Source organism: Mirounga leonina, unplaced genomic scaffold (genome assembly GCF_011800145.1).
Source record: "Mirounga leonina isolate KUSES-001 unplaced genomic scaffold, KU_Mleo_1.0 Mir_82, whole genome shotgun sequence".
NCBI lineage: Eukaryota > Metazoa > Chordata > Mammalia > Carnivora > Phocidae > Mirounga > Mirounga leonina.
The window spans coordinates 4,236,984-4,264,013 of NW_023270825.1; the positions used below are offsets into that span (position 1 = coordinate 4,236,984).

The 27,030-nt window shown below is 54.3% G+C and overlaps 1 protein-coding gene across 5 annotated transcripts in view; it reads right to left on the reverse strand.

Moving 5' to 3' along the window:
• Positions 1–8,927: 8,927 nt before the first annotated feature.
• LOC118002565 overlaps positions 8,928–27,030 on the reverse strand; it is a 34,368-nt gene continuing 16,265 nt past the window's right edge. For 4 of the 5 annotated variants that reach the window (XR_004677061.1, XM_034993081.1, XM_034993079.1 and 1 more), the window contains 2 exons: positions 23,863–23,938; positions 8,928–9,303 (listed from right to left, as the gene is read on the reverse strand). Coding sequence is in view for 3 of the 5 variants with exons in the window: in XM_034993081.1 (XP_034848972.1) it covers positions 9,152–9,303; positions 23,863–23,938 (228 nt within the window). In the remaining 2 variants the exon portion in view is untranslated. Of the gene's footprint in view, positions 9,304–20,848; positions 23,522–23,862; positions 23,939–27,030 lie in introns of those variants that run through there. The other variant, XR_004677062.1, reaches the window with a different exon arrangement.

Sequence of the window (27,030 nt, forward strand, 5' to 3'; positions counted from 1 at the left end):
GGGCAGGAACCAGGAGAGGTGTTCACCCCCAGGACCACCCAATGAGGAGCTGCCCCTCCCCTAAGGTGATGGGCGAACTGGGGTGAGGGAGGGAGCCCAGGGCACCACCTCATCCCAAGGAAGTCCGCACACACCACACTCACTGTGATTCAGGACAAACCGAAAGAGGCCACCAGACAGTCCTAAAAGTTAGACAAGATCATCTGCCGAAGGTAGCATTCCACATTAACGCACTTGACATACCTCCTGAAGCCCACCCAGACCCTCTAACACGGAGAGCACTCCAGTTTTTGAAGGGGACTTTTAAGACCTCTGAGCCACCGTCACCCCACAAGCCCATGCAACCTCCACCCAAAACATCCACAGGGTCTTCATGGACACCAGAGGGTCCAATATTCTGGCTCTCCAAGACCTAGGAACTTCCAAAATGGAATTTGACAACCAACACTTGGCCAAGCACAGGCATTCAAGTCAAGAGGCAAAACGATTCCATCCTGGACTACCATTGTTTCGGAGAACCCGAGTACATTGTAACAGCCCCAATGCAACAAGGACACAACTCAGATTTTTACAATGGAATACATTTTGCTTTACAAAAAATCCACTGCCTTGTCCACATTTTCTGATTTCACCCCAGAAACGTGAACACTGCATCCCACAGGGAGCCCACTCCCTCCTCCCCCAGCAACTTCCCCTCCTCCAAGGTGATCTAACCCTGCCTTGGAACCAGCCCAGGGCTGAGCAATGAGAAGCGAAGGTCCTGCTTCCCTCTCTCATGTCCACTTTGGTGGCAAGAGCGCAGAATGTGGTTCTTAACCCTCTGAGTGCTGACATTTAATACTCAGGGAACTCATCTGAGCCGCCGTGTTCCCCTCTAAAAAGGGAATGATGTGACCAACAATGGATGTAGGTAGGACTGGATGATCTCCAACAAAGGGGACAGCCAGGAGGCTGACCCGGAAAACGGGGTGCAGAGTGCAGGGAGCCCAGGCTCCTGGAGGGGCAGGAACCACACCAGGGCCTAGGAGCGAGGACCCCATGGACAAGCGGCGAGCGCCTAGGTTCCCGGTGCCATTTCTAAGATGTCAGCCACCAGCAGGGAGGAAAGAGAGCACATCTGACCTCTCCTTCCAGACCCCACTCAGCAGGACCTTGGCTGAACCCTCTGCCCCGTCGACCCCCGCGGTCAGATTCACTCTTCTCTGCACCGCATCCCCAAGCTGCCCGGGCCCAGGCTCGCCGCCATCCGCCGGCTCTCGTGCGTCTCCCCGAGGCGTGCACTCCCAAGGGCAACGTCCATTTACTTGATGCCTGGCACAGGGCCTGGCACACAGTAGACCTTCACCGAATATGCAAACGAATGAATGAAAGCCTACCATGTACAAGGCCCTGGCGGCCAGAGGGAGCCCCGAAGCGAGGATGATGGAGGTGAGGCGGATGATGGATGGGTGATGGCCAGGTCCACAGTGATGGAGATGAGATGCCGTGCCCAGGATGACAGAGGCCAGGTGGAGGTGATGGGAGCCCGAGATGACCGACCCGCAGGGTCCCGGGCCCTGGGACCCAGCAGTTGCAGATGACAGTGAAACAGTGCTAAGGGTGAGGAGCCATGATGATGGAGCCCATGGTGACAGACGTGCATGACATGGACCCCCCCCCAAAAGCTGAGATGGGAAGGAGGAGGAACCCAGGACCCACCAGGGGGACCTGGAAACTTCTGAAGGCCAAGGTGGGACATGAATCAAGAGCCTTTACAACCGCAGCCCAGCCCAGCCCAGCGTCCGGCCCACCACCCCCGCCATGCCCACGTCATCAACAGAATATCCACCACGTGCGAAGCTTGGAGAACAGTTACAAAGGCCTTGAGAACCTTGCCGGTGAGGAACAGTGGACGCCCTGGAACAGGGGTCAGCAAACATTTTTGCTTGCATACCCCATAAAGGAATTTTGAAAAGTCACCTATCCCCTCCTTCTCCCCAGCCCATTTTTGAATTGGCAACAATGCCAAGTTTAAAGGGTTGCAACAACATAATCTCCTGTATGTTCTATAATATTTACACACGTGTATATATCATATATATAGCATATATAGATTTGTCAAAAGCTCAGGGCTATTGATAAGGCTCGTTTGATTTGTCCACTCTCAACCTCACCAGCAAACCAATTGGACACACACACAAAAAAATCTGATGTCATTCTTGGCACTTTCCCATCCAAATCATGGTGTTCGGACCGGGAATCTCAGGTAGATGCGGCACCTGGAGGATAAGGGGGGGTGGGGCGCCATGAGGCACAGCGGGAACTGACCTGGATCCTGCAGCATCCGGGACACAGCTATCTCCCGGTCCGAGGCTCTGTCAAGGGTGGGGTGCAGCAGCCGAGGTCTGGGAGGCCCCATCTGGTCCCGAGGTCCCTGGTCAGCACCACGGGGGGCAGACGCCCCAGGTGGCAGGGCACAGCAGGGGAGGCTGGGCAGGCCGTGGAGGCTGGGCAGAGGACCCAGCCACGCCTCGCTCAACCCGTTCTTGTCCCTCCATCTGCGAGATGGCTGCACTCTACCGTGAGCTGCCCTGGTAGCTGGGGTCTAGGGGCTGGTATGGGGGAGCAGGAGCTGGGGGACTGCAGGAGGGGAGGGCTCCACGCCAGGACACAGAAGGGAAAAGCCTACTGGTAAGAGGGCAGAGCTGGTAAGAGGGGGCGTCGGCAGCTCATGGGCGTCGGCAGTTCAAAATCCCCCTGACCTATGACAGCATTGCTAAGGAGAGGCAATGCGGGGGGGGGGGGGGGCAACAATGAAGGGTAAGGGGTCAGGGGCCAAGGTTGCCACTCTCTTGCCCACTCTGGCAGAAACAGACACACAGATGGGCTGTGGACAAAGCTCCAGGGGGCATGTAGCAGGGGGTGAGAGTGGGGAGTAGGTCTGCGGGAGAAGCGGATGGGGACTCTGCACTCAGGGTGTCCGGGCTTAGGGAGAGATCCAATCTGTCTCTCACTTCCAGGCACCCTCCACCATCTGTCTCTCTCACACATGCACGCGCGCGCGCGCGCACACACACACACACATACACACACACACACACCGATCCAGGCACACACAAGCAGGCAGGGGCACTCATCTACCCCCCAACCCAGGCCAGGGACCCTCAGCACACAGCACCCCCGGGGCCAGGACCACACCTGAGCCTAGCCTGGGGCAGTCACCCAACACCGATCCGGTGCCCACATGTGCTGGGGGCTGGCGTGGCAGCTGGGGTACAGGGGTGCAGACTGATTCCTGGACCAGGGTCCCAGGCTGCAGGAAAGCTCTAGCGGTAGCCCACTCACAGGCGGCATGAGCAAAGGCTGTTGCGGGGTGGGGAGCAGCTAAGGCCCGTTGGGGTCACAGTCAGTTCTAAGTGAAGGGAGGCAGGTTCCAGTCTGGGAGACCAATCCCAGAAGATCAGCTCTGGGGCATACTGGGGGGTGGGGGGGGGGCGCTTTCCTCCCAGCAGTGTGGTCCTCTGATTGCTGGGCACGGAGGGCCCCAGCCATGGCATCAGAGAAACGGCCCCTCGCAGGACGGTGAACCCCTGTCCCCCTACGGACATGTGAGTATCCCCAGAATGGCCTTTGCCCTTCTCTGAGCCCAGGGTCTCCACCTTGACATGGCGGGGAGCTGACAGGAGCACCCAGCCCACTGACAGGCACACCTCCACTCAACTCCACCACCAGCCAACACCAAGCAAACAGATAAAGTGCTTTGTAAAGTGCAGGTATATAGGTAATGTTCCACAACACCCTGCCAGCCCCCACCCCACCCGCACCCGACCCAATTCGAGGTCTGGGGATGCTCGGTCCCTAGAGGCCCCTCGGCCGCAGGAAGGCAGCTGTGGCGCTGTGGGCTGTCTGGGAAATGCACAGAGACCAAATCCGCCTAATAAATGCCTTCTGGGGTGTGGGGCGCCCCCTCCTCTGCTGATTGTGTAACATTTGGCTTGACTTCGGCCTGACTCTTTGGGCCAGTTGGCTGCTCTGCTGCCCCTGCTGCCCTGCCCGTCCATCCTCCTGACCCACCTCTACCCACCCACAGGTGGGCCCCGCCTCTGCAGGGGGCTTTTGCTGCTGCTGGGACTGCCTCCCCTAAGCTCCCATGTGACCGCAGGGTGCAGAGCCCGAAGTGTCTCCTGAGAAGTAAACGGAGGACACTATTAGGAACACTGTCCCCTCACCGTCAGGCTGGCACATGAAAACAGCCCTCAGGTGAGCGGAGCTTGGGAGAAAGTTTTCCCAGGGCCCACCTGATGCTGCCTCACCCCAGCCCCCAGCTCCAGAATGGCAGCTACTGGTAAGAATGAGAAGGGGGAAATTAGTCATCTGGGAGAAAACTGCAGTCCCCGGGCATCTCCCTGCCTTCCCTGCTTCCTCTAAGAGCTGAGCTACAAGTGTCAGTGAAGTCTGGGGCCCCACTTAGTCCCCCCGGGGAAGAAAGGAGGCCATGACCTTCCATTCCAGCCTCCCTGTCACTGATCCCTTTGGCCAGCGGCAGCTGCTCCCACAAACAGGAGAAGGACAAAATGAACAACGGGGAAACTGAGGCCCTGAGGGGGAAGTGGGGCAAACTGTGGCTGGGCCTGGCTCCCTAGACTCCTAGTTGGGCTTCCTCCTGGCCCATCCCCTCTCCCATCCCCCAGAGTATCCTCACTCCCTCTGGTCTACTCTTCCAGCATGGTGCTGGGGCTGGGCTCCTGGAGGATGTCACCACCACAGCCAATCTGCCCAAGGAGGTGGGAGCTCTGGTGCCAAGACTTCCTATTTCTGCTCTCTTGATGGGTGACTGCAGGCCATCCACTCAGCCTTTGGGGCTCTTCCTGAATCTCAGTAAAATCAGAGGCAGCCTGGAGTAGGGAATGTTGACCTCCAGAGAGAGGGCTGGTCTTAACAGACATTAAGGGATCAACCTTTCTCTGGGCCTCAGTTCCTCATCTGGAAAATAGGGGCGCTAACTGGGAGACCTCTCTGGACCATTTAACCCTGATCCAAGGGAAGCCCTCTGCACTGAGACCAGAGTGGTAGCACCTGGAATCTGGCCTCTCGCACTTGGGAGGGCAGGGACTGCGTCAAAATCATCTCCTCCCCAAGTCCATCACAATGCCTAGCACACTCCAGAAACATCCCAGAGCTGGATGACCTTCCTGGGAGGGGCTGTGTAGGAGTCTCTGAACTATCTTAAATCAGGGGCTCTGCCTGACGACCTAGAACTTCTATCTATCCATCCTTAATGCCTACTCTGAGCCTCGCTCCCTGAAGCAGATGACTTTTTATAGAGCAGATTCCACATTTCTTCACAAATGTTGCAAGCCTGCCGGCTCACCCGGTTTGCATTTGGCTTTGAATTTGTTGTGGGGACTTCTAGGAAATCAGCAATGAGTGATTCTAATAATTGCTTGTTCTTGGAAACCTCCTAAAATAACTTGGCCAAATGAGGGTGGGGGTAGGGCAGGGCAGTCCTCTAAGATGACATTTCTCCACCATTCCATCCCAGGTCTAGAGTCCCAGTTACTCATAAAAGAAGTTTTTGTATGCATAGTTCCAAATGTTAATGAATTTCCAGGAAATATCACCAAAATGATGTTGGCATCGTTAAGATGTGTTTTTCAAGAACTCTTGCTAGCTGCTCCCTTTTCCTGCAGGCTCCAACTGCATAAAATAAGTCAGTTTCTGGGATATATTATTGGAGCTGTGTCTCAATGGCATAACTGATGAAATCAGATTCTCAGAATCTCCCAGTCTAGAGACTTCAGAGTCCGCTCATGCAGATACTGCACATTCTCTCCTCCCAAAGTTGACACTTTCCATAGCTTCGACTCTATCCACCCATGGAGTCCTTAGGGCTTCTGAGAAAGTCAATATTTTTGGCCTTATTTCTTTAATTGTCATCTCTCTTCAGCTTAGTGGACAGTCTGGTGTCAACTGAGTTCCTGAAGGACCACAGCTATCATCAGGGTGCTTGGGGCAGAGTCCCAGCCCAGAAGGCAGCTGCATCTGGGAAGCTGCCATCATGTCCCCATGTGTTTGGAGGCGCCCCTTGCCCCCCATGCTGTCTTCACACCCATCTGATGGCCTGGCCCTGTCTCAGTCCCAACCTCAATTGAGCTTCCGTTGCTAGAAAGAGGCAACCAGAAATGACCAGCCCCAAGGTCACAGCTTCACGCCAGTCTGGTGAGTGGGTGTTTAGCACCTTCCCCTGGGAGAGGAGCTAAGCCGCAGAAACGAGCTTGGGTTACATTCCAGGGTCCAGCCAACTTGGCAGCCCCGTGGGTCAAGGCTGGTGTGCAGCCAGCCATGAGTCCAGCACAACTAAAAGGCATAAAACAGTGCTTTGCTGCACAGATACCCTCTCATGGGCAAGCTTCGTCAGCAGTGCCACCCACAATCCATTATTTCAGCTGCCATGCTCTTCCTAACACTGTTCCTCCTGCCAGGAATCCCTACTCCACATCTTACTAATGCATCTGGAACCCAGCTTCCTATGGGGTCCAAATGCTACCTCTGGTGTGGCTAGTGAGGAGTGCTGAAGGCCATGGGTGGAGAGCAGATTCTCCTCTGCCATCTCCAGTCTCAGCACACCCAGTCCTGCCCAAGCAAAGTCCTGTCCAAGAAAGCCTTGAGGCTTTCTCACCAGTTCTGCATGTGTGAGCTTCATCAGAGGCTGGAGCTGAGGTCTTGGCTCTGGAACATCAAGGGGACCCCTCATTCTGGATATCCAAGTTTTATTGAAGGCTGGAACTGGGGTCTCAGCTCTGGAACATCAAGGGGACCCTCCTTCTGGATGCACAAGCTACACTGGAGTCTGGAGCTGAGGTCTTGGTTCTAGAACATCAAGGGGGCCACTCATCAAGGACATCTGAGCTTCACTGGAGGCTAGAGCTGGAGTGTTGGCTCTGGAACATCAAGAGGACCCTCATTCCGGATGCCCAAGTGTCATCAAAGGCTGGAACTGGGGTCTCAGCTCTGGAACATCAAGGGGACCCTCATTCTGTATGTTCAAGTTTCACTGAAGGCTGGAACTGGGGTCTCAGCTCTGGAACATCAAGGAGACCGTCCTTCTGGGTGCAGATTGATCTAAGTCTGGAGCTAAGATCTTGGCTCTAGAACATCAAGGGGCCACTCATCATGGACATCTGAGCTTCATCAAAGCCTGGAGCTGTGGTCTTGGCTCTGGAACATCAAGGGGACCTTCATTCTGGATGCAAGATCTTCATTGGTGGCTGGAGCTGGAGTCTTGGCTCTGGAACGTCAAGGGGCCCCTTCATCATGGACATCTGAGTTTCATCAGAGGCCGGAACTGAGATCTTGGCTCTGAAACATCAAGGTGGCCCATCATCATGGACATCTGAGCTTCATCAGAGGCTGGAACTGCATTCTTGGCTCTGGAACATCAAGAGGAACCTTCCATCGTGGACATCTGAGCTTCATGGGAGGCTAGAGCTGGGGTCTCGGCTCTGGAATATCAAAGGGGCCCTTCATCATGGACATCTGAGCTTCATGGGAGGCTGGTGCTGGGGTCTCGGCTCTGGAACATCAAAGGGGCCCTTCATCATGGACATCTGAACGTCATCAGAGGCTGGAGCTGGGTCTCAGCTCTGGAACATCAAGGAGGCCCTTCATCATGGACATCTGAACGTCATCAGAGGATGGATCTAGGGTCTCAGCTCTGGAACATCAAGAAGGCCCTTCATCATGGACAGCTGAACGACATCAGAGGCTGGGGCTCTGACCACCATGGGCAGGACTCTCCCAGCTCCTTGGCCCCACCTTGGCTGGAACGGACTCATCTCAGTGGGACACACTCTGGAGGCCATCTTCCTCTTGTCTCCATGCTGCCTGGACCATACTCTGTACCATGAGTCTCATCATCTCCATCAGGGACTGGGGTCAAGTCTCCTTGGCTGAGACATGGCCATTGGCACCAAGGTGGTTCTTTCTTTCTGCGAAGGGGCCATGCTCAGCCCCATGGTGGGACTCTCCTGTAGTTCTCTTGAGGCACCTCCCTGCGTGGGGGAGGAGGAGGGGAGGAAGACAAGAAGAAAGAGGAATAGGAGGAGGAGGAGGAGGGAGGAAGAGAAGGTAGGAAGAAGAAGGTGATGAAGGAGGAAGTAGGAGGAGGAAGAGGTAGAAGAAGGTGGAGGAGGAAGGAGGAGGAGGTGATGGAGGTGGCAGTGGTGGTGACTTCAGGTGTTGATGGTGGCAGTGGCAGAGGTCAGCCTCTCCTTTCCCACTGGTTGCATGTCCAGTTCATCTGCTCCAGCAAAGCCAGGTGTGATGACCCCCAGGACTCCGTGTGGACTTGGGTCCACAGGTCCCTTGCCCTTGCTCCTCTCCGTCACCATTCGGCCAACAGTCTGACTTTCCTGAGCTGGGTCTCGGAGGCACAAGGCTTGGTGCCTGTGCCAGGGGGGACAGCGGCTGCGTCTGAGGTTCCACCCCTGCAGCTTCCTCAGGGTCCCGCTGAGCTCGGTAACCATCCTGTGCAGTGAGCGTTGGCCCTGGGTCATACCCAGGCTGGCCACGCACTCACCGTCAGTTCGAGCAGGACCACAGCTCTGCCTGGCTCCTGCTGGGCCCTGGGAGTGCAGGAGGAGGGGAGGAAGAGTCGCAGCCTGGGGGCGGCCCCTCTGGGGCTCTTGGGACCCCCAACGCTGCGCTCAGCTCAGACTTCCTCCACTCCCCAGCTACATTCCTTTCTGGAAAGGAACGTGACATCCCAAAACCATTAGAAGGAAGGGGACCAGCCCGAGTTAGTTCACCCCAACACGCATCCACCACAGGAGGTCAGAGCTGGCTCCCCTGCCCTCCCCGCCCGCCACACGCCCTGGATGAGAGCAGCCCCAGCCAGACAGGACACCCGACATTCAGCCCTCCTCATATTAGTAGCACATCCATCACTGTTTTTGTTAAGGCAAGAAACACATTTATTGAGAGCACAAAAGGGTGTGCCAAGCCCCAGGTCAGGCGCTTTCAAACCACATCACTCGCTCCTCACAACAACCCTGTGAGGTAGGTGTCCGAGCCCACTCCTCAGGTGTGGACAAGTGAAGGCTCGGTGGCTCCCCCAAGTCTCAGGGTTCATGAGGGGTGGGTAGGGGTCCAGCCCGCGTGTCTGAGCCTCAGATCAGTGCAGTCCATCAGTCAGAGGGCGGGTGGCTACGCAAGGAGAGGCCAGGAGAGCATGCCCCTCCTCGCAGGGGGCGGCCCTGGTGCAGAGTCTTTGGGTCCGGCCTGTCCCGCAGGAGCGTGTGCAGGGTGTCCCTGTGGCTGCGGAGGCTGGGAGAGACACAGGTGCAGATGAAGGGGCCCGCTCCCGGTCTCACTGGCTGACAAGTTCTCATGCAGACAGGCAGGCCAGGGGGGCGAGGAGAGGAGAGACGCCCCCGGGACTGGGCACCACCGGATACCACGGGGAGAAGGCCCCGGCTCCCAGCAGCCTTGGGGGGCCAGGGGAGCACCCAGGCACCAGCTCCTGCCCCCTCTAGCTAGTGCCCCTCGATCTCTGGGCTCCCACACGTCACCACTTCCCCAGTCTCCCCCACCTGCAGAGATTTCCAGAAGCGTACCCTTAGTCCCGACACCCTCCCGCACCCATGACCTCTGAAGGTTCTCACCTCACTAACCCAGAATCTGGAACTCTTGGCCTTTCTAAACACCACCCCAGCTATCCTGCCCAAACCACTGCCAATTAAACTTGGTTGTTCTCTAAAATATCAGCCTCCCCATCCTCTGAGGGTTTCTAAAAGTTCTCCCTGATCCCACCCCCACCCCCGACACCTTTGGCCTCAACCCCACCCCCTCTGACCCTGCTAAATCTCTGTATTTAAAAGCAAACCCTTCCCTCCCTCGCTGCCTCCCCAGAGCTGGCCGCGTGCTTCCCTGACGCCCTCCACTCCGCACACCAGCCGCTTGGGCCACTGTAGTTCTGGGGAGCACAGAGCTTCTGTGACCAGCGCCCATAGGCCGCAGGCACTGTGGTCAGACCCAGGGTTCACCAGAGAACAAGGGGCGAGGCCACCCGTGTGCCAGGTAACAAAGCATTTATTTTCACATCAACAATCTCATTGAATCCCACAATAACCGTGCCAGGTAAACGTGACTATTTCCAGGTTACAGGTGAGCAAAAATTTGGCCAGGCCACACACACACACACACACAGGCCCCAGAGTGGCCTTAAACCCAGACCTTGATTCTCAGAGCCAGCATATGGGGTGCAGCAAGGCACGCAGCCTGCACTCGGGGGCTACCAGCGTCCTTTGAGTGGATATTATCATTCAGTACCCATTCTACAGGTGGGAAAACCAAGACTCGGGATGCCTGTAACCTGCCCAAGGCCATTGCCCTGGCAAACGGTGACACTGGGACCAGAATTCAAAAGAGCAAGACCTCCAGGGTCCCATCCCTCAACTTGTGCCCGGGTATTGTGCTTTGAGGGTGAGAGCAGATAAAAGGAACCAAGGTCTGGAGTCCAATCCCCCCGCATTTTTGGGGTGCCCACGGCTGCATCTCAGACTCAGCACGTGCGATACAGGTTGTCACCAGGGCTGGAAACAAAGCCGTTTCAGGTGGAGACTTCCACCCCCTCAGGGCCCACCGCCAGCCACAGAGGAGGGCGTTACCAGGGCCTCCCTCCAGCCTGGGCATTACCAAATGCCACATTATCAAAATCACTTGGGCCACAACACAAACGAGGACACTTGAGCCTAAATGAAGTTTTATTCTAGACATAAATACTTCAAAAATGGGCAGAAGACAAACATTTCTATCAGGAGGGACCCTCCTCTGGGCTGCACCTGCCCCAGGGGGAGCCCCCACCATAGGCGGAGACCCTCAGGAATTGCCCTGAAGAGTCTTTGCCAAAAAAACACACTTTCCTCCTAAAGAAACACATGTGGATTCAACTTGCCTATCAGCCAACCATCAATTCAGTTCTTCACGTCCATGAAAAACCCTGCCTCGTCAGTCAGTGAGCATCTGTTAGGCGCCTACTAGTGAAGTGAAGGGTCAGAGAAGCACAAATCTCAGAGTAAGGGTTCAACTACAGCTTGGCTGTGACCCCACTGAACCTCCACTCCCTCACCTGCCCTCAGGAAACGGGGACCCAGCCCTGCCCATTTCAAGGGGTGGGTGACCTGTCAACACTGGGCCCCTGGGAGACTCCCTCATCCTGGGTCACACACAAGCTTAAGCTTCCAGGAGCCCGAGGCCTATCGGGGAGCAGACACCTGAACATAGACTCAGAGTCCCCTGGGAGGAGGGGCCTACTACCTGTCCCTCCCGTGGAGTCCCTCAGGAGCACCGAGGCAAGGCCCCCCTCTGCTCAGACATGTTCTCAAGGAAGTGTGATGTCCACGGGGCAGACGGCAAACAGTGACACAGCGAGGACCCCCTAAGCTAAGCCCAAGGGAGGGGAGTACCGGGGAGTCCGGTGCCAGAGCTCCTGGAGGCGGGCGCACAGGGCTGGAGGCCAGACCTCACAGTAAAATCTCAGGCAACTGAAAGAGCTGATCAGGTGGACAGCAGTGAGGGCCATAAAGAGCGCCCAGGAGGCAGAAAGAAGGGGAGGCCAGTGAGGCTTCCACAGAGGGAGGGCAGGACAGGAGAGAGGCTGGGGGTGCAGATGGCGTTTGGGGATGACAAAGCAGAATGCTCTGTCTCACAAGCATGAGACAAGGGCCAGGAAAGAAACTCAGGGGTCTCCTGAAGAGACCCCCCAACCCAAAATGACCCCTAATATCTTCTCAAATGCAGCCAAGCTTCCAAGGCCCACTGGGACCCAACTGAGCTGTGGCGCACTGTGACCCCTGCCAGGGGCAGGGCCAGGTACACATGGGCCAGCAGAGGCCGGCCACAGTAACTGGGAGAGATTGGCTGGCAGGGTCAAAGGGCACTAGCTCCTCAGGTAGGACTGCTCAGCCCTGGCTCTGATCCCCAGCTCTCTCTGAATCTCAGCTCCCTCATCGAGAAACCGGGCCCACACCCCCAACCAAGCAGGAAGCTTGCGGGGCATGGTGGTTAACAGCCCTGCCCCAGCTTGGTTCCAGGCCCCCAGACGAAACTGCAGACCGATTTCTTCACCTTGCAGCCAGAGAAAGAAGGAAGAGGGGTGAGGAAATGAGGAGCACAGGGGCCTTTCCCCTAAAGGGCAGAAGAAGATGGCCCTGAAGACATCAGCAGAAGCCCCTCTAAACCTCTTCCTGCCTGGCGGACTCGACCCGGGGCGCACACAGGTGTCTGCAGGACCCCCCACCATCAGACACGGCATGAACAGGTACAGCAAGCCCCAAGCAGTCCCCCCAGCCTGCTGCCACCTCCACGTGAGAAGCAGCAGCCTGGATGGAAAGTGGGATGGCGTGGGGGTCGGGGGGCAGACTCCAAGGAAGGAAAAAAGCCGTCACTCCTCAATCAAACCAGTATTTACCCTGGGCCAACTCGCTAAATACTTGCAGACCGCTCAGCCTCTGTCTTACACGTTCCATTGACTGTCGAAATACAATCTGAGCATAAAATCAATACGGACTTTCAACTCACTTAGATCCCGCAAAGGCTTGGAACCTGCCGGACAGCCCCCAACATACGACGATCCTCAATGAGCGCCAGCGTTTGATCAGCTCTGTTATAGCTGACCCAGCCCCTGGCCTCCCAACCACCCAGTGGAGGGAGCTTTCTGGTGACCCATCAGAGAAAAGGAGAGAGACCAAGGGTCAGAGAGGAGAAGTGACTTGCCCAGCACTGCACAGTTAGTTAGGTGGCCCCCCGGGTCTGCCGGGTTCTAATTCCTAACACAGAACACAGACAGCTAAAAAGTTTCATCTCACGACACCCCAAACAAGAATCCTGGTTTTCAAACAACACGAGTCATACAGAAGTCCGTAAGATACAATACAACAATTGTTAACAGGTTCATCAGGAGCGAAATACAAACTCTTAGTAAGGGTTTTAACATCTGCCACTTGCATTTGGTTACAATCCGTTATTTGGCCATTCACCCATGCGTCCATTCAACAAAAATGGAAGGCGACCCCTACCACTGGCTTGGTACTGTGTTAGGCACCCAGGCTGCTGGCATTTGAGCCCAAAAGTTAATTGAGAGAGGGGACATTGCGGTCTTTGATGGCTGCTGCCTAATATCTCAGCGGGGAGGACACTGCCAGGAGAGATCTCTTGCGGAGGGAGGGTCGAGTGTAAGTGCCGCCCACAGGCCAGACACAGCGGTAGGCAAGACCCAGTGGGTGCTTCCAACCTTTAACGGAGGTGAGCGTGAACGCGTACCCCAGGGGGGGCAAGGGTGTTGCCCAAAGAGGCCCATGCCCCCGGCATAAAGGTCCCTGCCAAAATTACTCCTGTCTAGCCCTACAATGTCAAAGCAATTTAGCACCCTACCCCACGGTGCCCCTGCATGTCTAGCAAAGCCATTCCCTGCTAACCTGCTGAGTCAGGCTGCCCCACCTGGCCTGCCATCCCACCCCCAGCAGCCCCCGGGGGCACGCGCACCACCTGGTCAGAATCCCAGTTCAAAGCCCTGGTTACAGCAATCCTCACAACAGCCCTGCGAGGTGGGTGCTTCTGTCCCAGAAGACAGACTCAAGCTGTCACGGTCAGTTTAAACCACACACGTTTGTCCAGCTCCAGGGTCCTGGCTTTGCTCACTACGCCCTCTCTCCAATGCAATGAATACACAGCAGAATTCTAAGCAGAGGCCCCAAGACCTCTGCCTTGTCCCCCACGGGCAGCAGTGAGCAAAAGGGGTGGGGGTGGGGGGGTGCCTGGGACCCACGTGAATGCTTGGGGCCACGTCCAGGGTTTGCGAAGTACCATGTGTCTTGGATGCCCAGGTCTGCCAACGGAAAATTCTGTGCAGACCCCCGCACAGGGCATGCTCCTTATCACCTCCGGGAGCAATCATCTCTCCCAGTTTTCTCTAAATAGAGCCCAGCATTAACTAATTTCGAAAGGGACAGGAACGACTCTAAGATCACCACCGGGCAAGATCAGGGTGTCCTAATGACTTAAAAGCCAGCTCACGGCCGGAAGCAGCCGTTCATCTCAGACCCCCTAGCCATCACTCTGGCCTCTTGAGGACACAGGTTATGATTTCTGAACACCCAGGGACACGGTTTGCTGATTACCAATCGACCTAGTTTTGTAAGGAGCAAAGTCGGGGAGGGCAACCAAACTTCCAACGGAACTCGGATCTCGAAGTTGGGGCTGAACCAAGGGTCGAGCCTTTTGCTACCACACAAACACGGCCCCTTGCAGCCATGCTCGTCTTGTCTTCCAAAAGGAGGACATCGGGGATGAGTCCTTGGGAGCCCACTCTAGCATAGCACTAGCTAATTTGAAGAAATGTTTGTCGATTGCGAAGGAATGAAGGGATGAAGGAATGAAGGGGTGAATTACAACCACTGCCATCGGGTGGGGGAAGCAGAGAGGCTGAAGGCAAAGCTCATGGCAGGGACCATGCACCAGGCAGGGCGGCCTGGGGAGGACACCTCCGCTCACGGGTGGGGGGCCCTCTCGGACCCCGGCCCTGGACCCGCCGCGGTGGGTGATGCCTGGGAAAGCACCATGGGGACAGAAGCCGTGTGGGTGACAGTGGCGGATGAGTCCAGCTGGGACGTGCTCAGAGCAGTGACCCCGGAGGAGAAAGCTCTAATAAGGGCGTTCGCTTCATGACCACAGCCCGTGGAGCTACACAGCCCGCCCAAAATGAAAAGGCTTGCTTTCAGGGAAGGGGAGAGGCCAAAGCACCAGGTCAAGAAATGGAGGCCAAATGCACAGATGAATGGATGGATGGATTAAATCAACGCTGGAAGTCATTGCTGGCCTCCCAAGCCTCGATGCTGGGACAGACATGTGCGTGACTAATTCTGACGCAGGCAAACATCGCTCAGTGCTATAGTAGAGGGGGCTCGGCGGGAAGAAGCAGCTCCCTGTTGAGGGCAGGGGTTGTTCTGGAAGGTAGGGCAAGCTCTCCGTGGGGAACACACCCTCGCCAAATGGTCTCGATGGCCTTTGAGCCGAGGTTCGTTTGTAGTGGGGCACAAGGGGAAACCCAGGAAGACCATGGGGTCCATCCTGCTGCTCGGATCACAAAATGTAATTGCCCCGCTGAAGAAAACCTGAAGGATTCTCCACCAGTCCTGACCCAATACGTGCCATCCATCTAAGGCCTCGGGGACATTTGCTCACACATCACAGGACACTGGGAATGAAAAGGACAGCAGATGGCCTCTCTTGATTCCCTAAGAGGTGGAAAGTGATGGTCCAGGGGGCTGGCTTCCTCAAAGGGAAATAGGGCTGGGTGTCAGGGCTGGTGAGAAGTCACCAGCTAACTGCACGAGATGCTAGGCATGGCTATCTGGACCTCGGAGGGTCAAAGAGATATTCCTGTCCCACGAGAGTTCCAGAGGGTGCGGTGTAGAGTTTATAAATCATAAATGCATGAACCCCCCACCCAGGGGATGCCATCTTACATGTTGCCAGGCTGCCAAATGGAAGATGTCCCGACCCCCCATTTCCAGGGAGAAGCAAATCTTGGTCAAATAGACCTGCAAGACCGTCTAGACCAACCCCACACCTGCTGTGTGAATCTCCTTTAAACTACCCTCATCAGGTGTCTGCCTGGCCTGCCCCTTGAATGCCTCCAGTGACGGAGGGCTCACTGCGTCCCAAGGACACCCATTCCATCCTCGACCAGTCTCACCAGAAAGCCATGACCCAATGGACTTGGACAAACAGTTCACAGAAGAGAAAATACAATTGGTTAACAAGTATATGTGAAAATGCTCAACCTTCATTAGTAATCAAAGCAATGCAAGTTAATATGACAGAAAAACACTGTTTAACAGAGATAAACTAGCAATATCTTAACAAAATGCTAATACATCACTGGACATTGTAAAATGCTAGAGGCCCTCGGAAATTAGTCAACACCCATACAAACTCCCTGGCCTTTCACTCAAGAAGCTCGACCCTAGGAGAGCCAATCATACATTCAGCATCCATGCATTCACTCATCCTTCGACCGTCTCACCCGGCACGCCATCCATGCAGCATTCACAACATGGCGGGCACTGGAGGTACAAAGATTAATTTGGCAAGCTCCTTGCCCTTAAGGGGCTCACAGTCTAGCAGGAGAAACTGGCATGCCATGAAGCAATGGTCATTTCAGGGTGAAGGAAAGCAATTCGTAAGAATGAAAAAAATTGATGTGCGCAAAGCCATTCGCCGTGGTGGAATTCATAGCATTAGGGGGAAAAAAAAAAGATGAGTTATACATAACAATAGCAGGTCGGCATTGCAAACGATGGCATATAACCACTCGATGGGACACGACACAGCCAGTGAGGTGATGATATTTTTTTCCATGGAAAAAAAGAAAAACGCTGATGACAAAAATATTGCATGGACAACGCAGGATGCATGTGGTGAAAAGGGCAAGGTTTAAAAACTGGATGCTTATTTAAAAAAAAAAGAAAAAAGATGTCCATTTAAAAAAAATAAATAAAAGTATGCCCACAGACAAGAATGTGAAGGGGAGAAAGACAGTGGCATGACGTGTCAGGGTGATGGGTGACCTCCCGCTCTAGGTCATGTGCCATCCACACCATTTACATTAGGAACACAAGGGGGGCCTTGGCCTGTCTGCCCCTGAGGCCCAGCCTCCAGCCTCCAGCCTCTGGAAGGTCAGTCCTGAGGCTGAGCTTCCCGAGGAGGGATTTGGGAGTCACAGAGGAGTCTAAATAGAGCTCCTGGTGTCACCAGGGGAAGGATTTGTGCATGGAGTGCATGCAAAAGTCAAAGTCCAAGAGAGAAAATTTGGTCTTGTTTTAATAAGTTAAAAGAAAGAAAAACACACTGAAGATGTGCCCTGATCAGAGGGGAGCACTGAGATCCCAACTCGGAGCTCATGGGTTGGTCGGGATAAATGGAGGCCCCCACAGGAATCCTACTCTGGCTTCTGCAGCCATTGGTGGGGAGGGGTGACAGGGGGGAAGCCATGTCCTGAATCTCAGCACCCCAGAACGGAGACCCTTAGAACAGCAGATTTAAAACTCTTAAGAGCCAAAGACTCTGCGCATCCTGACCTGACAATCCTCATGCCCTCTGCATTCCTGAGAACACAAACAATCCACTGGATCCCCACCCACACACCCATCGGGGCACCCGCAAGTCTCCCTGGAGCTTCTCCCATTGGCCCATTTCCAGCCCCTGGGACCTCTCAACAGCCCCTCAGACACGGGGAGAAGGCTCCCTTAGAGGTATGTCCCCCTTCCTCTACTTCTTCTGGGCATTTGGGTGTGGCCCCCTCCTCCTCCCCCCCACTGCACACCCAACATTTTAAAGTTTTCCTGCTCCTCAGCTGACTTAAAATAACCACATAAGGGTTCTCCCTGCTCCGGGCCCCTCCCGCCCCCACCCTAGTCCACAGGGTGATATGTGGGCTGATTAGGGAAGCTCTTTGGGGGTCCCTGTGTTAGCAGGTGTCTCAGGGTGCCAGTGCACCCCTCAGGCTTCAGGCCGGCTGAGGCAGAGCCCAGAGCCCCCAGATTCCTAGGGGAAGGAGAGCAGAGCCCTGCAGCCCCAGCATATAGGCCCATGTGGCCTTGCTCACGTGGCCCAGGCATGTGATTCTGGAGGCACAGAAGGGTGGCTCCTGAGGCATAAATTCCATCCTCCATTCGGGGCCACACGAGAGGCATGGAAGTCACCCAATCCGCCCTCACTTCCCTCCTCACGTCCTGTCTCAAACTCTACAGCTATGAATCCTGTGCCCCCCATTTCACTGCCCCGAGTGAACACCTTCAGCATGGCTGGCCCCCACTGCGGCAGCCCCCCCTCCCCCGGCGCCTGCTCCCACCCAGGGTCCAAAGTCACTGCAGGTGTAAGCCCCAACGCCAGCCCCACCCAGCCCGGCTCCTCTGGGTTCCTCGTGCTCCCAGCCACACACCCAGGCTCCGGCCAAGATGGCTCCCCCTGCTCAGGGCACTGGTCAAGAATCCAATTTTGGTTTAATGTCCCAAAGAGAAATTGAGAGCTCGAGGGGGACTTCGGTTCTAGTTTTTGCAGACAAACAGGCACATAACAGACAACTTGCACAGACCCCGTCCACTACAGAGAACGGAGACTGGACAGATCCAGGGAGTCCCTGGGGTCAGAAACGTCAGTACAAACGAACTCCCCGACCTGCCACGGCCCCAGGAGGGCAGGTCAGGAGGAGAGAGGACAATTCCAACACACACCCCAACGCGATCTCTGCCCAGATACAGAGGACATCGGAAAACAGTCGAGAAGACAGTGAGGCCTTGAAACGGGCTCTGGGGATGCCATGTCAAGGGGGCCGGGATCCCGGGACCACGTCTGCAACCCCGGGCCGAGGTGCACCTGCCCAAGACATCCCCACCCCCCCGTTGAGAAGGGCAAGCGGCCCACCCCCTAGAAGACCAGGCTGGAGGGCACCTGGGCACATTTCAGAAGGTTTCATGAACAAGGCTTCCGGTGACTTGCCTCTGGGCACCTGGGTCACTGGGCTCCTGGGTCAACCTTCTCAGGCCCTCCTGGCCCGGTTCTAACCTGCACAGCCCCTGCATAAGGGTGGCGCCACACCCGGACAGCCCAGGGGCGGGGCCCACGAGCCCCAGGGCCTCCTGCTCCCTTGCCCTCTGCTGCCCCCTGGCGGGAAGAGCCTCCCTCACAGGTGACCCAGCCCAGGGAGGGGCCAAGACACCCACCCGGCCCCACACTCCTGGTTCACACAGCCTTCTGCAAGGCCCAGGGCCCGAGACCCTCCGCCTACCCAGGGCCGTGGACAGGGCACTGCCAACAGGTGGGACGGCATTTGCCCCCACGATCAATCCAAGCAGGAAGCTGATGCCCTTCCAAGTTTACCAATGGGGAAACTGAGGATCAGAGAAATGAGGTGAAATGGCCCACACAGCCAGGATGGCGCCCTGGCCCTCCGCAGCCAGGGTCTTCCTGAGCCAGTTCCTCCCTGCCAGGCAAAGTGCTCGCACCAAGCACACGATAGGCCAAGAGCCGTCCCTCCTCTCACCCTCTCGTTCAGCTGCCTGGACTCAGGGCCAGAGAAGCCCCTGCCTTTCTGCCTGCCCGCCTGCCTACCTGCCCTCCTCTTTCCTTGTTCCTTCCTTCCTTCCTTCCCCCTTCCTTCCTCCTTCCTTAATCTTTCCTTTCTTCCTTCCTCCTTCCTTGTTCCTTCCTTCCTTCCTCCTTCCTTATTCTTTCCTTCCTACTTCCTTCCTCCTTCCTCCTTCCTTCCTCCTTCCTACTTCCTTCCTCCTTCCTTCTTCCTTCCTCCCTCCTTCCTTGTTCCTTCCTTCCTCCCTTCCTTGTTCCTTCCTTCCTTCCTCCTTCTTTTTTCCTTCTTTCCTTGTTCCTTCCTTCCTTCCTCCCTCCGTCCCTCCCTTCCAGTTCCTCCTCCATGCATCCCTTTACACCTAATTCCCTCATCTGTGGGCCTCCACAATCAGCCTTGGGCATGCAGACCTCCCTTCACAAGCTTTATTTACGTGCTCATCCAGCATTTTTGTTCCCTATTCCTTTCTTGTATTTCTTCCCAAATCTCACCTTCCTGACTTTCTATCGCTCCTCCCCATGAGAGGATGAGTCCACTCCCCCCCACCCAGGGCCCTCCTTTCCACTCCTGCTCCCCTGTGAGAGAACCGCCAGGTAAGCCCCCCCCCCCCGCCCCCTGCACACCGAGCACCACGCCACTGTGCACGTCTGCAGTCTCTCTTCCTGACACTGAGTCAGCTCTTACACTTAAGGTATTTATTTATTCATTCATTCAGGGGCCTCCATTGCATCTATTTTATTACAGTGCTGGAAGATGCAGCCTTGTCCTTGGGCTGGGTATTTCCTTTATTTTTCATTTATTCTCTGGAGGGGTAATGCATTTATCTATTTAAGGAAAGTGTATGTAAACTAATTATAATCCCTGTTCAGACAAGCTCTCCCAACTCTCCATTTGTCACTGTGGTTGTTTTCATGTTTATTATCTTCCCTTTTTCGTCTTTCGCTTCTTTTTCCACTCCCTCCACTTCCCTCGCTCTAGAAACCCTTAGGACTGAGGAGCTCGTGGCTAATCCTAACAGAGCCTGCTCCTTCGGACACACCCACAGTGCCCTTCTCTGGTGTCCTTCCCCCGCTTCCTTGTTCACTTAGTCTCCCTCCACTCTCCTCTCTCTTCCCCTCTGCGCTGGGTCCCTGCATCTTTTGGCTGGGGGCGGGAGGGGGCCTCAGGTGCATGGAGTCCGATGAGTGAAGATCCCAAGGGCAGCGCTCTCCTGGCTGTCCCAGGCATCTCCATTTCTAATTCAGTCGTTCCGGTGTCCATTCATTCTTTCTGTCACCCTTCTATTTCAATATTTATTCTTTTATTTATGGACCTCAGGTGCACAGAATTGGATTAACCATAATCTGTGGCTCCCAGATCCTTTGCAGCGCCCGCGCACGCGAGGCTCCCTTTTGTTCGTTAATTCCTCGTACTGCCGATTTGGTTTAGGATTCATTTCACCGTCTCCAGAGCCCAGTTTTGAATCAGTCGTAACTCTGGGCTCACGGCGCCTGCTCGTGTTCTTGGCTCCAGCGTGAGCCTCCCTCTCGCATACCTATGTGTGTCGGTCTTTTTATTTATGGTCTTGTTTTTATCATTTATAAACTCTGGGGCCCCAGATCTGAATGAATGTGGATGAATTGATGCTAAGCCATTTCCCTCTCCTACACTTTAACTGTTTGACCTATTTATTTATTATTTTTTATAGGTTTTTTTCATTTTTATTTTTTTTCCCCATCTTGATTGTTTTTTTTTTTCTCTCCCACCCTTTCAATCGTTCTCACTGCCTTTCATTCTTTTGGAAATCAGGCACCCTCCTCATCAGTTAACACAAACCTTTTTTCTCCTTCACTCCTTCCCTAGGGTGCTCATGGATCCCTCGGGTCCTTCTCACTAGTTAAGTACCTATTTTTATGCTCCTGGAGGCAAACACACCTAACTGCAAACATGCTAATCTATAGTCAACCGTCTGCCCCAGCCCAACCCGTTCTCCTGCTTCTCTCTCTGTCTCTCTCCTTTCTTGCGTTCTTTGCATCTTCGGTGCTCAGTCGCCCAGACCGATGAATCCTAATGCCACCTGCAAATGGCCATCCCTGACCCCTGCAGCTCCTCCATGGGTGCCTGCCTTCCTTCCTTCCTTCTGACCATTCTCCCTTCCTGTTTTCTTTTTCTTTATCAGCTACTTACTCCACTATTAATGGAAGTGAATGCCCAGACTCCGACCCATGATGATCCGCGGTTTGAGCCCACCCTCTCCTGTGGATCCCCTACCTATCCCCCCATCTCTCTGTTGGGTTGCCAACACCCTGAGAGCTGCTCTTCCCTCCTGCTCAGCTTTGCTTCTCCCCTCCACTTGCCTGCCTTCCTTCTCCGGGGGCTTTGGGGCCCAGATGGGATTAATGACAACCCTGCTGCCCATGGGCCCGGCTCCCCTTTACTCCGCCCCATCTGTTTCTCTGGATCCTGAATTACTTGTTGATTTGGAGACTTCTTATTTTATTGATAGCACCCTGGCTTGTAGAATTGGACTCACCATAATCTGCTGCATGACAGCTTTCCACCACGAATCCTACCACCGTCTACCTGTACGTATTCACCCATTCCTGTATTTCTGGACCGACAACCTGTCCTTTTTCCTTCCGTGCTTCTTGATTTTTATTTGGATATTTTACTTTATTCTCTCTTTTATCCTTTCACGGGACAGACTCAGCTCCCAGGACTGGGGGACACAAGCCCCTCAGGCCATGCTCCCATCCGGGTCCAAGAGTTTCCACTGCTCACTCTCTCTCTCTTTGGCTTTCTTTCATTTCTGTATTTATTTATTTATTTATGTGTGCCTGGAATTAGACAACTTTTAGTAAAAGTTAACTCTCTTCTTTGGTGTCCTGGGTCCTCTCTCTCTTTTTTTTTTACCTATTCTTTGAACTTTCACCTGCTAATTATTTGTCTATGCCAGGAGCCCACGTGTGGACTCGTCCTAATTCCTGGTTTACGATCACCTGACGTAGTCCTCCTTATATATTTGTGCATCCCCCAATTTAAGAAAATGCTTGTTCTTCCTTCCATTTACTATTTATGTTTTGTCGTGTTCTCTCTCCCTCCCAATCACCTGCTCCCTCTCTCCCTCTCTTGCACCGGCTTATTTTGATGGGACTCATCCCCTTGTTCTCACCAGTGCTTTGGGAGTCCTTTCAGTGACCTTCTCTTTATGCTTTTTAATTTTAATTGTGTTTTGACACACTGTGCACCACGAACCCATCACCGCCATCCTGTCCTAAACCTATTTATCACCTCCAGAAGTTTCCTCCCGCCCAGAAGGATCATTATCATTGCTATCATTTGTGATCAGAACACTTCACAGAAGATCTAGCCTCCTAGCGACTATGTAAGCACATGACACAGGCCTGTGGCTACCGGCTTCTGCATTTCCACCCCTTGGCCATTCTCTCTTCTATTTACATTTTATTCTTTTATTGGTAAACTTCAGGCGCTATCTATTTGCATTACACCTATTCCTGGGTCCATGAGGACTGAGTATCAGCTCATATGGGGCTCTCTTTACACAGTGATTCAATACTTTATTGATTTAGAGATCAATGTCCTAGGCATCAAATGGGATCTCGTTCACGGCACTCTCATCCTGGCTTGCTCACTTCTTTACCTATTTATTTGTTGATCCACTCCTTTCTGCCTTCATTCATGCATCCGTGGGCCCTTATTTGGATCATGTAACAGATACCCGTGAAATGACCTCCCAACAAGAGAAACAGAACATCCACAGTATCTTAGACCCTCCTGCTCCCTCCCACCAAGCTGACCACCAAGGCACAAGCCACAGTCCCAAAACACACACGTGGCAGATGCAGGCAGAGGCAGAGTCAATGTTAGTGCAGCTGGACCCTCCCGGGGTTCACGTCCTAGACCAACTGGGACAGATGTGCAATTAGGGCCGGGTTCCCCAGGCCCCCTTGGCAGGGCAGGCGTGTCCCCCTGGACCCCAGTGAATGGCCATCCCCATGAGAAACCTGTTTCAAGACCCTAGAATACATAAAGACACACACACACGTCGTACATAGTCTCCCCAGTGGGAAAGGACAGACATGGCGTTCATTTCTAAATAGACGGCTTTGTCTGTAGCAATATGAAAATATTTTGGCCTTTCAAGGCAAATACAAAAGAAACTACCCATTACCATTGCTGAGTGTCTCAGTCCCAAACAATAAAGAACTTGAAGAGGTTTAGCCGGAAACTTTGAAGACAGAAAATCTGCCCATTCTGTTTTCCAGACATTTCAAGGGGGTGAGCGAAGGTCATTGGAGCTCGAAGCCCGTTTGAGAGGCTGGTCCCTCGGCCCGCGTTTTTTCCTTGGCCCTTTGAAGAGCCCCCCAGCTCACAAGGGCACTTCCATCCTAGTCTGCCCTGGGGCACAAGAGCCAAAGGGACACTCAATAATGAAAGGGCCATTCATTGAGAGGAGCGAGAGAGAAGGAATTCTTTGGGGGTCCGGCACTCGAAGCCGCCTATAGAATTCTTTTGCCACAGAGACAACACAAGGAGGCTGGGGGTCCTGCCTTAGAACACAAGCCCCCCAGGTCGGCAATCAGTTTGGCTCGCTGGGCACCCACCTCCCCGTGAGCGGCCCCCTGGCCGGTGCTCACCAGGCCCTCCCACAGGGCTCGCCTGGCCATGTGCTCTGGGTGGCAGCCCCCCACCCTCAGCGACGAGCCCACAGATGTGTCCCCCACACTCCAGCAACTTACGATTTGAACGCTGGAGGGTGCTGGGTCGTGTGTCGAGGGCTCTCCTTCCAAGGAGGATTCCGGACAGTGTCTTCAACTGGAATGAGAGAGCATGGGGTCACTGGGATGGAACCTCACCCAACTAAAGCATGGACTCCCCAACCTTCTAGCAAGTGTGGAATTGGTGAAATCACGCGTTTCTCTTTTCAGCACCCTGGCCCGCGTGCTCACTCACCCGCCAGGCTCCCCACCCAAGCTACAGCTATGGACACAGTAGACGGGTGCAGGCCCAGAGGCGGGGACGTGGCTCCTGCCCCAAGAGCCCTTGGCTGAGTGCTACGCATGGAGCTAAGTGCCGTCTTGTGGAGCCCAAAGATTCAGAGCCACGGCATGAATGAAAGCTGAGCCGGACACCAAAAGGGTGGGGAGAAGACTCCCTGGAAGGGCATCCCACCACGGAGGAAGGGCAGTGCCGAGGCACAGCGCGTGCTCAGGCAGAAGCCCACGGGGCGTGGCGTGAGCGTGGGTAAGACTAGAGTAGTAGGCTCTGGGCCACGGGCTGGGGGCTCTGTAATGGACAGTGTGTCCTAAAACCATGGCGCACATATCAGACGACAGAAGATCGTGGTGCCCGGAGAGGTACCTTCACTTTGATAATTATGTTCACATTTTTTTTTAAAGGTTTTATTTATTTATTCATGAGAGTCAGAGAGAGAGAGAGAGAGAGAGAGGCGGAGGCAGAGGGAGAAGCAGGCTTCCCGCTGAGCAGGGAGCCCGATGCGGGACTCGATCCCAGGACCCTGGGATCATGACCTGAGCCGAAGGCAGACGCTTAACCATCTGAGCCACCCAGGCGCCCCTTATGTTCACATTTTAATGAGCACCACAAAAAGCTGTGTCCAGGCACATCAAGCCTTGTGTTTCAAGCATTTGCCTTAAAGTTCAAAAAAAAAAAAGTGAATTCAGTAACGGTAGTTACTGTCAAAACACACAGACTGTACAGGACAAAAGAGGGGACCCAAAGAATGACATGAGCACTGTCATTATCTCATAACGACGCATCCGTGATGGGCTGATCAGTTGTAACAAATGTGCCCCACAACACAAGCTGTTAGTGACAGGAGGAATCGGGGACAGGGGCAGGGATAGGAATTCTCTGTCCTTGCCATTCCCTTTTTCCGGAAACCTAAGGCTGCTCAGGGGGAAAAAAAAAAAAAAAAAGTCTATTTGTTAAAACAAAACAGATTTTTCTGAGCGAGCTGATCTGGAGCACATGTCCAGTCGAGTCTAGTGAAGGTACGTAGGTGTGGCCAAAATGTGGCCCTGCCACAGCTGAGGTCTAAACAGCGCTGTGAGGTGGGTGAGGGCAGAGCCAGAGGTCGGGGCAAGAGAGGGTGCAGGCAGGGAGCCCCAAGGTAGGACGAGGCCCTCTGCAACTCCCCCTGTCCCGACGTAAGCCCCGTGGGGTCCCCTCCACTGTCTATGCCTCCCAAGACTTGGCCGGGACGCTGTGGGGTACACCTCTTGCTTCCAAATCCTCTTAAAAATTCCTTCCCTGGCCTTGAGCCTCCCAAACCTTGTTTTCCCCCCAACCGGTTGATTTTATAACCAAAAAACCAAAAGTCTTTAAAAAAAAAAATAAATGTTAACCAAACAGTCATAAGCTAGTGGATGACCAAGGGCAGACTCTGGTGATGCACACGCTCTGGGTCCCCCATTTGGAGCTGGATACCACCTGAGATAGTTTCCAGCCCTCCCAGGGAGCCTGTGAGCCCCTGGGGTGGCCCCCTTCTCATGACCACAGTCCTAAGGTGACAATGGGACTCCAGACCCTGAACACACAGTCAGACCCCCCGGCACTGCCACTTCCTGTGGGAATAACGGGGTGGGGGGTAGTATTTGGTGTGTTTAATAGGACCAAGCAAATCAGGTAGCTCGGGGCATCTGTGGGGTTTTTTTCCTGCTTCTGCCCCCGGGGCTCCATGAGCCCCCGGAGCTCCTGACGGCCCCAGATTAACTTTCATGCAGACTCCAGGCTGCTCTGTGAAGACGCAGTGCTGGCCAAGTCGTGCCTTGGTTTCAAAGCTGCGTGCAGCACAGCCCTGGGTCGGCCGTGATCTATGATAACACAGCGCCGGGCTGGGACGGTAACAGATGTGTCGGAGAATATGCAGAGATGAGTCACTGTCTGGAGCCAAAGGAAAACACAGGGATTCCTTACAGGGTCCAGGGAAAGAACCGCCACCTGCATTTGATCTCAGGCCTCCTAAATGCCTGCCCTGAGCTCATGATCCATGCAGGGAGCCCTGGTGGACGCCCCAGAAACATCCTCCATGGCTTCACAGGATTAGCAAAGTCTAGCTCTTGGGGCACCTGGGGGGCTCAGTCGATAAAGCGTCTGCCTTCGGCTCAGGTCATGATTCCAGGGTCCTGGGATCAAGCCCCACATCAGGCTCCTGGCTAGCTCAGTGGGGAGCCTGCTTCTCCCTCTCCCTGCCCCTCCTCCCTGCTTGTGTTCTCGCTCTCTCAAATTAAAAAAAAAAAAAAAAAAATTGAAATAAATTTTAAAAAAAAGAAAAGTCTAGCTCTTCATCTCAAGATTTTAAAAGTTACTCTTTTCTGGAGGCCAAGAGGACCTAACGGTTCTGGCATGCCTTTGGTACACAGAACTTATGGATGTTTAGTGCTAGGAAAGACACAAAAGGATTATTTTCAATCAAATGGTGATTTCCAGAAATAGAGCCCGTAGTTTATACAAATAATCAGCCTCGCCTCAGATCTCATGCTTCCTACCTGTTGAGCAAAGACCACCCTCCTACAACTTCCCTTACAGACACAGGCTCTTTGCAAAGCTAATTTCCTGTACCTTTGTGAAGACCGGGGCCCGGACATTATGGACCCATTTATGAAAATGGGAGAGGTAATTGGGACATCTTTTGAAATCACGTCCCCTCTCTCGCCGGCCCCCATCAGCCCTCTAATTTCAGTTGGCCGGGCCATAGAGGATGTTTACATATGCCTCTTCCTGGAACCTCACTCTCTGCTTCAGGAGTGGGCAATTAGAGAGAATTAGGCCCTATTTGGTGTATGTTTACGGTTAATGGCTGGAGTGGTGGAGGCAGCCTCGGGAAAGGCAGTCGCTGGTCTAATTGAGGCTAGCAATTTCTCGATTCCTCGTTTCAGTTCCCA